The sequence below is a fragment of the Borostomias antarcticus genome (genome assembly GCF_949987555.1).
Source record: "Borostomias antarcticus genome assembly, chromosome: 15".
NCBI lineage: Eukaryota > Metazoa > Chordata > Actinopteri > Stomiiformes > Stomiidae > Borostomias > Borostomias antarcticus.
Window position 1 is genome coordinate 6526108 of NC_140248.1, and position 12500 is coordinate 6538607.

General features: G+C 44.1%; 1 protein-coding gene across 1 annotated transcript in view; it reads left to right on the plus strand.

Moving 5' to 3' along the window:
• Positions 1-12500, plus strand: part of LOC311318506 (1,4-alpha-glucan-branching enzyme-like) — a 145780-nt gene that overhangs the window by 8640 nt on the left and 124640 nt on the right. Inside the window, exon 2 of the mRNA XM_084449855.1 lies at positions 9093-9262. Within this exon, the coding sequence (XP_084305981.1) occupies positions 9093-9262 (170 nt within the window). The remainder of the gene's footprint in view (positions 1-9092; positions 9263-12500) is intronic.

Here is a 12500-nt window from a genome sequence, read left to right on the forward strand (position 1 = left end):
CTGTGAGTGTGATGAGGAGGTGGAGCTGTCGGTGGCTGTAAAGTTTGGTCGGCTGTCGGTGGCTGCAACACGTTTTTTGGGGGCCTCAAAGGAAAAACACGCTTTATTCCTAAAATAGAACCCAGCTTCAACTGCAGTTTTGTCACCAGTCGGTGTATGTGAGGCTTAAAAGAGAGTGAATTGTCAATTAAAACTCCTTGGTATTTGTATTGAGATACAGTCTCAATATTAGAGCCCTGAAAAGTAGTGATAGAACATTTTTTTATCAAAACTGTTGATATGAAGAATAGTAATGGTCCCAAGACCGATCCCTGTGGCACTTCCTTGGATATGCCAAGGGAGTTAGAAGTGATACCTTCTGCCTGCACACACAGATCTGCCAGATAGATAATTTTTAAGCCAGCAGACAGTATTATTACAGTCAGTATTGCATGATCCACAGTATCAAAAGCCTTAGATAAGTCACTGAACAGGGCTGTACAATATAGCTTGTTGTCTAGAGGCTGGTAGCTCCACCCCCATCCACCCCATTAACCGTCCCACGACACACCGTAGTTACCCATACATTAGTATGGAGTATTTTTCTTTATTTACAGAGAAACCCGGGAAAATTATTGAAAGAATAACTGGTTGAACGGAACACAAGCCAGTTATCTTAAGATAAAATCAAAGTGAATGTGTTATTCTGTAATTTTTAAGTACTATAAAACTCCTTTTTATATGCCCAAATTTCCCCCTCTACGAGTTCACCTCGTTTTGTGGGCGTGTCAAAGTCAGAAATGATTGACAGGCCGTGGCCCCAACTTCCACACGTGTGGTTTGTAACCATAGTTACCTCGACACCAGGAAGTGCACAAGCATTTACAAAGTCCTTAATATGAGAAACGTGAGATGTCACACTACCCTTTAACCCCCATACATTATAAAGATTGACCAACTCGGTGGCCTTGCGGTTAGAGTGTCTGCCCTGAGACTGAGAGGTGGTGATCTAGGGGTGACTGCACAGTCCCATTCAGAATCAGTGCAGAGAACCAGCCGTGTCAACACTGATCTGTTGTGTGCGCGTGTGTGTGTGTGCGCGTGTGTCATTGAGAGTGGGGTATGTGTGCGTGTGTGTGGGAGTGTGTGTGTGTGGGTGGGGGGTTATGTGTTTGTTACTTTATGGAGTAAGTTTTAGGTCAGGTGGACTACTCTGCTATGTTTTATGTACTGTGTGTTTGTAATTGTGTATTGTGAATTATATTGTTTTGTTTTTTTTCATTCTTCCATCAACCTGACAAGGGACTACAGATGAAAATTAGTTTGTTAGCTATATGGCATATTTACATTTATGTATGTATTAATTTAAATGTCTTTTAATATGTGCTGTCCCTATTTTAAATAAATAAACAAACAAAATCCCCGGCTGAGTCATACCAAAGACTATAAAAATGGTACCCGATGCCTCCTTGCTTGGCACTCAGCATCAAGGGTTGGATTGAGGGTGCGACATACTAGCGTCATGTCCAGGGGGTGTACTTGTACATCAAGCTGCCTCACGCTACAGAAACAGGAGATAGGCTCCTGCCCTATGGGCCACTAGGCCCGAGAAACATTGGTTCTCAAAAAGGCTTACATACTTATTATAAAGATACACGCTACCTAACAGGCCATATCCTCGAATTTGCATTATTTGATAAAAGTATGATAATGTTATAACGATGGTGCGTTTCCCCTTCGACACCAAGGAAAAGCACCCAGCAGCCCGAAAATTTCAACGACACAGTGGAAGAAGATGAAAATGAAGTGAGCAAAGCGCAGTCTAGTGTGTGAGCATTTCAAATTAAAAAACAACAACAATGCCCATTATAATGCATGTGGTGTGGTTTTGAAGTACAACAACTCAACTAGGCTACTTCATTAAAGTCGCACAGAAACGGACGTTTGAGATCATCTAACTTCCGTAGTTTGATGTATTTCCGACGCAAACAAGCTATGAGGGTGGGACAATGAGGGTTAATTAATGATTAAAAAAAGCATTGTCATCTTTCATGTTATTGAAACAGCCAAGTATAACATCCTTATAGTATAGAACAAATTCTGAAAAAAACATTGTAAACTCTAAAAGCATATTCACATCTTTCCAAAATGTATAAATAAAAGTACAGTGCCAAAACAGATGTGAGCAAGTCTCAGGCTGTGAATCGCAAAATGAGCAAGTAACACTTAAGTCTTTTTTCAACCTTTGCAAGAAATGTTTGACAGGATAAAATCTATGTAGCAATTTAAATAAAGTCTAAAAAAAGGATGAAACTGTTATGAACAAAATCTGAATAATCCAATATATCTAAAATTAATCCTTTTTTTGCATAAAACCTGATTGGGATTCATCAATGATGGTGTCTAGCACAGATTTCAATCTATAAGCCAGGATCAATGCAAAGATTTTGTAATCATTATTCAATAGAGAGATTGGACGCCAATTATCCAACATAAGCAAATCTTTTTTAGGTTTAGGAATCAAAGTGATTAGACTCTGACATGAAGTAGGAGGAAGAGAACCTCTGTCCATGCTTTCTGCAAATACTTATTTTAGAAATGGAGCCAAGCTCACAGAGAATTTCTTGTAAACCCATCAGTTCCGGGTGATTTATTAAGTTTTAAACGGTTTATAGCAACAGTGACTTCATTCAATGTAATAGGGCGGTCACAGAATTTACTATCTGCCTCATCCAATTTATTAATATTTGGAAGAGAATCAAAAAAGTGATAAGAGGTTTGGTGGTCGTAGTTTGAAGTATGAAGAGTACTGTAAAACTATAAACATGAGTTTGCTATTTAACTTATAAACAATAGTTTGCTATTTTCCTTGAATCATCAATAACTGACCCATTGATTCTCAACTGCTGTATAGTGTTGCTCTTGAACTGCTGTCTTTCAAGTCTAAAAAAAACAGGCCGAGTTCTGCTCTCCTTCTTCAAGCCACCTTCTGCGTGATCGTACAAATGCTCCTTCAGCTTTATGCTTGTAAGACTCATCTAACCTATGCTGCTGCTCAATAAGATAAATCTTCCCTGACTGAGTGAGGATATCTACTGGTATTGATGCCAAAGCTGCAATCCTAAGGACCGTATTTTGTTCTTATACACGGTTTTAACGCACGTCTGCTGGCCAATCAGGAAAGAGTATTAACCCAGGCCATGGTATAAACTTCTTTATTTTAGGCCTATGTTGCCTTTCCCATGCATAGGCTTTTAACATTTATAGGCCGGTACTTTTTATTTTAGGCCTACTGTCATATTTGCCAGTTAGGATATTCTTATTTTAGGTTTAGGTTACTAAAATGTCCTTTGGTTAAAGGACATGGCCAACATTTTGGGAAATACGCTTATTTTCCATCTTCCCTGGGGTTAGATAAGCAGTATGAAGCATTTTCAACTCTGTGCTCATCACTCAGCTCAAATACAGTGTTCCCATGTAAAACAACCACAGCATCTCCATCTTATATTCCCAAATAATAATAATAATAATAATACTGTATCACTTTAACAAAATAAAACGGCTATGTCATGTCATTCTCTGTTTTCATTCCTTTTCTCATTTTTTCAGGACCAATATAGTGTTTAGGCCAGTAAAACCCATGTTGCACAACCCTAGCTGCTTTAGCTCAGTTACTCTAGCTCAGTTATTAAGCAGGTTATCACAAAAATGTCACAAAACAGAGCATATGACCCTCATTAGAAAGAAGGCTACACTACTGTGGCTTATGCTAGCCCATTAGCGATTTATATTGCTAACGCTAGCTGCGCTAGGCTAGCAGCCTATGCTACTGTATACAGCCCCCATGCTAACCTGTTAGCGATCTCCCATATTAATGCTAGCGCTAGGCTAGCTTCTCAGTAACTCACTGGGAGTTTAGCTTCGGCAAACGGCAGCAGGATTGATACTACCACAGGTCTTTTAGCATCGGTGGATCTGGTTAGAGAAGATACTTTCCTTGCATCACTATTTTAGAAACTACATTGAATTAATGACGTTAAATGCACATAGATGTGTTTACTTACACATGTATCTCTGTTCTCTATGACAACACGCAGCTCTCTCATATCCAGCCCGGATCAGAAAAGAAAATGCTGCCTGTGGCACCGTCCCGCGTTGGGGCACGTTTTGGTGAAAATGACGTCAAAAATATTTTCAAATTAAAATTACTCGGTGCTATCTTCTATGTTAGACACTTTACAGAGTTCCGGTTTTCAAGGTAAAAGTGCTCAGTGTTATTTTTTATTTAAAGACACTTATTTTATAGGGTTCTGGTAACCAGGGGTTACAAAAATCATAGTTTTTGAAAAAAATGAATGGAAGTGAATGGCCAGTCTGGCTGTTGTTTGGGCAGCCGTTAGATCCGACTCATGGTTTGGATCCACTCCAAAATGTAAGAGGTTGGAAATTTGCCCATGCTACACACCTCCACCGAGTTTCATGAAAATAGGTTAGGTAGTTTTGCGTTTTTCCTGGTTCAAAAAAGGAATGGAGGTGAATGGCTGGCCATCTTTGGGCAGCCCATGGACCCGACCCATGCTTTGAATCTGCACCAAACTTCCTCCAAGTTTTGTGAAAATTGGTCTTGTAGTTTTTTGCGAAATTCTGCTAACAGGCAAACACACACACATGCACGCACGCACACACACACACACACACGCCACCGAAAACATTACCTTTCGCCCTGCAGTGTTGCTGGGGCGGAGGTAAACATATATAATATATAATAAAGCAACAAAAATGGACAGTTCAACAGGGCTATTTCTTCTCTAGGGCTGAAACATAAATGGGGTTAGTTACACTCCCACCAAAATTGTGTTTCATAGTTCATTGATAATAACTGAATAATTGTCACATTAGGAATGACAGTCCTTTTATAGCCATGGACTTAAGAAGCCTCTTACAACAGAACTAACTTCTGAACTGAATGTTCCAACATCGAAAGTTTGCCACGGCATTCACCTTTCTTGTTCAGTCTCTTATCTTCTACTGAGATTGTCAATCTCCTTTCAAGTACAGCCTCACCACTGACAGTCTCTTAGACCCTTTCTCTGAGAATCTGTCACCCAGTCTCCATTCATGTCTGGGTGACAGTTAATCTGTGTCCATCACTACATCACCCACTTGTAGATTTCTCTTTGGTGAGTGCCAGCGATGCCTTGCGATGATGACGATGATTCTCATTTCCAGCAACTCCAGAACTGCTCTGACAGATCCTGTACACAGTAGGGTTGGGCGATATCACATTTTTAAACCTTTAAAAGGTCCCCCGTGTCTTGTTTTACCGTTTCTGTTTCCAAGATCATGCAAGGGGGAGTCAACTACAGTTAACAGTGCACTGTCAAAACAACATAGCTAACGTTACTCAAAAATGATTACTCTAGCGCAGTGGTTCTTAATATTTAAAGAAGACAGAGCACATCCACAGCAGACAGAGAATTGTATGCTTACCTTTCTTTAACACTAGGCTAGAGGTGCTGAAGGTTGCCGAGCGGGGGTGCATGGGTGTGTTATGTACATGCTATAGCTATAATAAATAATCCCGAGGAAGGGGGGGGGGGGGGGGTTATTTACATTTGCGGTTATCTTATGTGCACTAGATATTCTATGTACAATAGATGTTCTAGATTGAGGTGTCGGATGGCTTGTGGGAAGAAGCTCTTCCTGAGCCGCTCTGTGCTCATCTGAGTGTGGTATCTCTTCACTGACCGTAGCAGAGAGAAAAGTCCATTTTCTGGGTGGCTGGGGTTTGTTCGACAGGAACTGGGCATGTAGCGCAGGAGGTGGAGCGACCGGCTGGTGACCGCAAAGTCCCTGGTTTGATCACAGCTTTTGGAGTGTGACACTGAGCCCGAAAATCGCTCACGTGCGGCACGGTGGCGCAGTACCTACTGTAGTACTGTCTCCGGGCCTTTCTGTGTGGAGTTTGCATATTCTCCCCATGTTTGCAAGGGTTTCCGCCATAAAGAACCCAAAATGAAAAAATGTGCAGAAGAACAGATCACTAATGCTATCCGTCCCTGGCGAAGATAGACAGGAGCACTTGGTTGGCCCCCAGATGCGTCCCATGCACGCTGCTGTCTGATCCCGGCTGCCCTTGGGGGAATGACGAAGGGATGGGTTCAGAGCAGGAGAAATTTTCAGTGGTGTGTGTGTGTGTTTCGCCGTTGCCACCTACACCGTATGAAGTGTGTGTGCACTCACTGTACGACAAATAAAGATGGTTGTGTGTCTTCTGGTGTAGATGTCGTCGAGGTGGGGGGAGTGGCCCCATACATTCAGTTGACTGTACTACTCTCTGTAGGGCCTTGCGATCCTGGGAGCTGTTGTGCCCGTAACCTGGTGATATTCCAATCAGGATGCTCTCGATCGTAGAATGATGAGTAGAAGCTCCATCGAATCTGGTAGGACGCTCTGAATTTCCTCAGTTGTCTGAGGTGGTACTGTGCCATGGATGTATTAATAGAACTGTACAGTCTCTGACTTGCTTTCTTCACCTCAGTGTCTATGTGTGTTCACCATGTCAGGTCCTTGGTGATCTGGACACCAAGGTACTTGAAGCTGTCCACTCTCTCTACAAGGGTCCCGCTGATGATTAGAGGGGTGTAGTTCCTCTCCTGCTTCCTCCCAAAGACCACCAGCATCTCCTTTGTCTTGCTGATGTTCAGATGGAGGCCTCACATCCTCTAGGTACAGTAGGCCCTCTCATCATTGGCTGCGTTTCCCAATAAAGAACCTTCTTAAGGAACCCTTCTTAAATGTACCCAATGTAGTTTTAGACCACTGGTATGCACTCTAGAGCAAATTTGAGAAGGTGGTCCCCGAAAATCGCGTGCTACGTCATTGCGTCAATATGTGGAGCACATAATAGTGACGTTTCACACATCTTTGTTGTTTTCAAAACATTAGCTAAATATCATTTTGCGAAGAAATTACAAGGAAGGAAAGACATTCAAGTGATTCAACATGTTTATTAGACTACAAGGAAGCATATAATCTAGGAATTTTGAAAATAAACAAAGAACTGATTGTTTTGATTCATGTTTCGTAGGGTACCTTTAAGCAACCTTTTGTATGGGAGTTAAGAAGTACTTTGGAGTTAAGTGCTTCTTAACTCGTTCGGGAAACCCGGCCATTGTTGATGATCAGGCTTATCACTGCTCTGTTGTCAGCAAACTTGACGATGGTGTTGGAGTCAAAGGTGGCTGTACAGTCGTGCGTGTACAAGGAGTACAGCAGTGGGGACAGAACACAGCCCAGGGGGGCTCCCTTCACCACCCGGGGTCTGTCCGACAGGGGGTCCAGGATCCACCAGCAGAGTGTGTCGCTTTGCCCCAGGACCCTGAGCTTGTCGAGTCTGGGTGGGGTGTTGAAAGCTGAACTGTAGTCAAGGAACAGCATTCTCACATAACCCACCACGTTCACCTTGCGCTTGTCTACAGGTAGGTGGGATAGGTTAGTGTGGAGGATATGAGCTGTCACATACTCTGTGGACCTTTTGGGTCTTTATGTGCACTGTAGGGGGTCTAGTGTGCTGGGCAGTGAGAAGCAGATATGTTCCTTGACCAGCTTCTCAAAACACATCACCATGGAGGTGAGAGCTACCAGGTGGTTAGTCATTGAGGCTGGCTGGTCTTGGCTTCTTTGGTACGGAGATGATGGAGGACTTCTTGAAGCATATGGGGACAATGGACTGTGCCAGGCCGTCCGGTCGCGCGGCTTTCCTGATGTTCACCTGTTTGAACACCCTTCTGACCTTGTGTTCAGAGAGAGTGAGTGCTCTCTCCATCTTTCTGTTTCTGTTCTCCTCTGCCTCAGGTGTGTCGGTTTTCTGGCAATTGTTGTTCTCAAAGCGAGCATAGAAAGTGTTGTCAAAAACAGTCTGAAGGAAACAAAGGCACAAAAATCTAATTTTATTAGGATTTATTTTGGATGTGCCAGGCTTACCCTGGCTTCTAGGAGAAAACAACACTTCACATTCTACCTGCATGACTGGAGTGAGGTGCGTTCATGACAAAGTGACTGTCAAAGTCACACTGCTTTTGTCACAGAAACATACTCTCGAGTACTTGAGTCTCTGTGTGTCAAGCTCTTGTAGAGCTGCCTTGAATTCATTCTTTGCACTTTGGTCATTAGGTACAATACATTACAGTCATTCAGCAGCTTTTGTCCAAAGCAACTTAAAATAATTGCATATAATGTATAGATAGTCAGCATACTACTACTCGCCAGAGCTCACAAGTGCATCTCTTTTCTAAACGAGTGACTAAGAGCATAATCTAGTGCCAAAGCCAAAGTGCACGAGTAGCAAATTGTAAATACAATACTGTAAGTGCTTTAAGATGTACTGTAGATTCTGTAAGTACTTCTTGAAGTAGCGAGGTGATCATACTGGTCAGTGAGAACAACACATACTGCCTCCTTCCCTGCTGGAAAATACTCTCTCTCTCTCCATCCCCTCTCTCTTCTCTCTGTCTCTCCCCTCTTCTCTTTCTTCACTCTCTCTCCCCTCTTCTCTCTCTTCACTCTCTCTCCCCTCTTCTCTCTCTCTTCTCTGTCTCTCCCCTCTTCTCTCTCTCTTCTCTCTGTCTCTCCCCTCTTCTCTCTCTCTTCTCTCTCTCCCCTCTTCTCTCTCTCTTCTCTGTCTCTCCCCTCTTCTCTCTCTCTTCTGTCTCTCCCCTCTTCTCTCTCTCTTCTCTCTCTCTCCCCTCTTCTCTCTCTCTCCCCTCTTTTCTCTATTCACTCTGTCTCTCCCCTCTTCTCTCTCTCCTCTCTGTCTCTCCCCCTTCCTCTCTCTTCACTGTCTCTCCCCCTTCCTCTCTCTTCTCTGTCTCTCCCCTCTTCTCTCTCTTCTCTCTGTCTCTCCCCTCTTCTCTCTCCGTTCCCTCTTCTCTCTCTGTCTCTCCCCCTTCCTCTCTTCTCTGTCTCTCCCCTCTTCTCTCTCTTCTCTCTGTCTCTCCCCTCTTCTCTCTCTTCCCTCTTCTCTCTCTGTCTCTCCCCCTTCCTCTCTTTCTTCTCTCCCCCATTCACTCTCTCTCTCTCTCTCTCTCTCTCTCTGCCTGTTCTCTCTGCAGGTACCGTCTGTTCGAGCAGAGGCTTAGTGAGCTGGAGGAGTTAGAGGGCAGCGTGGATGACTTCACCCGAGGGTACCTCTCCTATGGAGTGCAGAAGCAAGCCAACAACACCCTGGTGTTCAGAGAGTGGGCTCCTGCAGCACAGGCCCTGTACCTGACCGGAGACTTCAGTGAGTAAACACACACACTCACACACACACACTCACACACACACACACACACACACACACACACACACACACACACACACACATTTGCACTCACACACAGATACAGTACACATGTACTAATGCATGCCGTAGGCCTATATACTGTACATGCTAATCCACGCGTGCACATACACACACTCACACACACAATCTACCCTACAGTCTACAGTCTTTAACCTTAGTATTTTTCTATTGCGCCAAGCATGATAGAAATTATTATTATTATTATTATCCATGTATTGCTGCCAAGGAAACAGTCTAACCTTTCTAATGTTTGCTGAGAAGACTGCTGAAATTAAAAATGTATTCAGCAGTAATGATATTGGAAGTGCTTGTTTCTCATGTGTTTGTGCAGCTATTTCTGCAGTGCGTTCTCTCTCCCTCTCTCTCTCTCTCTTTCTCTCCCTCTCTCTCTCTCTCTTTCTCTGTCTCTCTCACTCACTCTTCCCTGTGAAGAATGGACTCCAGGAGCAACTGGGGGCATGTTCTTTCCTTTCTTTTGTGACCCGTTGTTTTTCAGTCTAGTTAATATTTCAGTATTTTGATCCAGCTCCAAGCTACAGTATACTGTTCTATCTGTGTGTGTGTGTGTGTGTGTGTGTGTGTATAGGTTTGTGTGTGTTGATCCATTTCCTCTGTGTGCTCTGTCCAGTCCTGAGCTTTCTAGAAACAGGGGGGGCGTGGGGCACTGAAGGTATGGGGGAGATCGGGAAAGAGACTAGTTCAAAAGAGTCTGTCACTCAGACTGCGCTCTCAACCAATCGGTGAATCCCGTTCTTGCAACCGACCCTAATGGTCTAACAGACGGCAACAAATCCTGGGGCTAAATCTTCCTTGGCGTTGTCCCCTTGTCACCTGTCCACTTCTCCTTTCCTGCCCTGCCAGTGAAAAATGAACACTCTGGCCAAATCTGCACCACGGGGTGCTCTGTCAGTTCCTAGCCCGAACCCTGGTCCTGGAGGAGAGGACAGCAGAGGGAGCTGGTTAAGACTATTGAGTCTCACCCCAGTGAACCTCTTACCCCGTGGCCAATGGATTGGTGGACAGAATGTCAGCCCTGTTAGCCCATAGGGAACAAGCTGTTGTGGACAACGTGTTGTGTGTAGTATAATGTATGTGAGACATGTGATGTGTTGTCCTCCTCTGTTTCTATGTATAGAGTTGATTTGTGCAGCAAACAAGTCCAAGATAAATTTCCCTCAGGGGACAATAAAAGTATATTTTATTCTATTCTAAGCAGGGTGTCAGGGTGTCACACTCTCACAAACACACACACCTACAGTCACTGCATACACACACATTGTCTCACAATGAAAAAGTGCTTTGTACATAACATGAATTACACACACACACACACACACACACACACAGCTGTGAAACTTCACTGTTAACCATCATGACTCCCATAGGGGCTTGAGGTGTTGTCCAAATACCCATCCTCCCACCTCCCCTCCCTCCCACCCTCCTCTCACCTCATCTGGCTCTCCAGAGTTCCTCTCTCCTGCCCAGAATGACAAATCCACAACTTCAGTACAGCACATTGTGTGTGTGTGTGTGTGTGTGTGTGTGTGTGTGTGTGTGTGTGTGTGTGTGTGTGTGTGTGTGTGTGTGTGTGTGTGTGTGTGTGTGTGTGTGTGTGTGTGTGTGTGTGTGTGTGTGTGTGTGTGTGTGTGTGTGTGTGTGTGTGTGTGTGTGTGTGTGTGAGAGAGAGAGAGAGAAAGAGACACTGTTGTCAGCTTGCCGCCCCAGGCATGTTATTAAGCCACGATGCTGCTGCCTCAGGCCACTTTAACACCGACTGTCTGTTAATGGAGCCAAGGGACTGTGTGTGTGCATGTGTGCACGTATGTGTGTGTGTTTCTGTCAGATAGTGTAGTAAACAAAGGCCACGGGACCCAGAGCACAGACCGGGGACGAGGAGAGGGGAGGAGGGATGGAGGAGAGAGGCTGACAGTCCTTTGGAGATAGCCATGTGTCTCTGCCCTGGGCTACATTTGTCCTTATCAGGCGTGGGTGGAGGAGGGCTATGATAGCCACTTCATCTCCAACTCCTCCTCCTCCCTCTGGATAGACACGGTCACAGCGCCACTGTGGGAGGCAGAGACGCCACTACAGAGATGCTAGATACAATGGCCTCTATGCAGAGATGCTAGTTACAGTATGGCCTCCTCAGAGATGCTATTTAGTAGTGTTGTAGTCAAGACCACCTAAAAACCAAGACCAAGTCATGAGCAAGACCAGAGTGTATTGAGACCAAGACTTTGAAGGGTTGAGACTGAGTCAAGACCAAGATCAAGGCAGGGCGAGACCGAGTCAAGACCACGACAAGTGCAAGTTCCACACTGCTTGACACACTTACAATAAAACGTGGAACATGCAAACCATATAGGCTCTCCTCAAATTGATCTGGCAATTTATTACTATCATTATCTATCACTATCACTTATCATTAGGGTGGTCGGATTCCTCACCTGTGTTATGTTTGGCCGTCTGAATATGATGTTTTATGTCTGCACTTCCACCATGTGCGACAGAAAAAGTGATCTTGCAGTGTGTGCAAAAGGCAGCATTTTCATTGCCGGCTACTTCTCGGAGAACTGGGTATGTTTTCTTTAACTCTATAGAAAAGCTAGTTTTTCTCTTAGGCAAAGGGGGAAAATACTACAAATATGCAAAAACATTTGGCCACACAGCATGCGATAACTTTGCAGGAATGTCCCGTTTTTGATGCGCTCCGCAAAATCTTCTTTCTTGACCTGCAAAATTATGTTTTAAATTGACAAACATCATATGTATGGTCATGGCACAATTCAAACAGGATCAAGAAATGATTTATCGCTATTGACTACCATACATATTTGTTTCCGAATTAAGGTCCCATTGGACAGCTCTTCCTGCTTCCGCCTAGGCACTCTATTAGCTAGCTTTGAAAAGACAGCTAGCGAGCTAGCTGTTAGCCAAATAGCTGACAGAAGGTGCTAGCTTCCGGTTCTGCGGACATTTCAAAATGAAAGGTCTGTGGAAAGACACTCAGTTCTCCAGACTGGTCACTCTCACTGACTAGAGTCTGTAGATAATCCATAATCACCTCTGTGCTAAGTTGCTGTTCTGCACCACAGTATTGAAATGGGGAAGAGGTAAAAGTTGAAGCAGTGTGTAAAGGTGTTGAAGTCCAAGCTTTTCCATCTGCAGATACTGT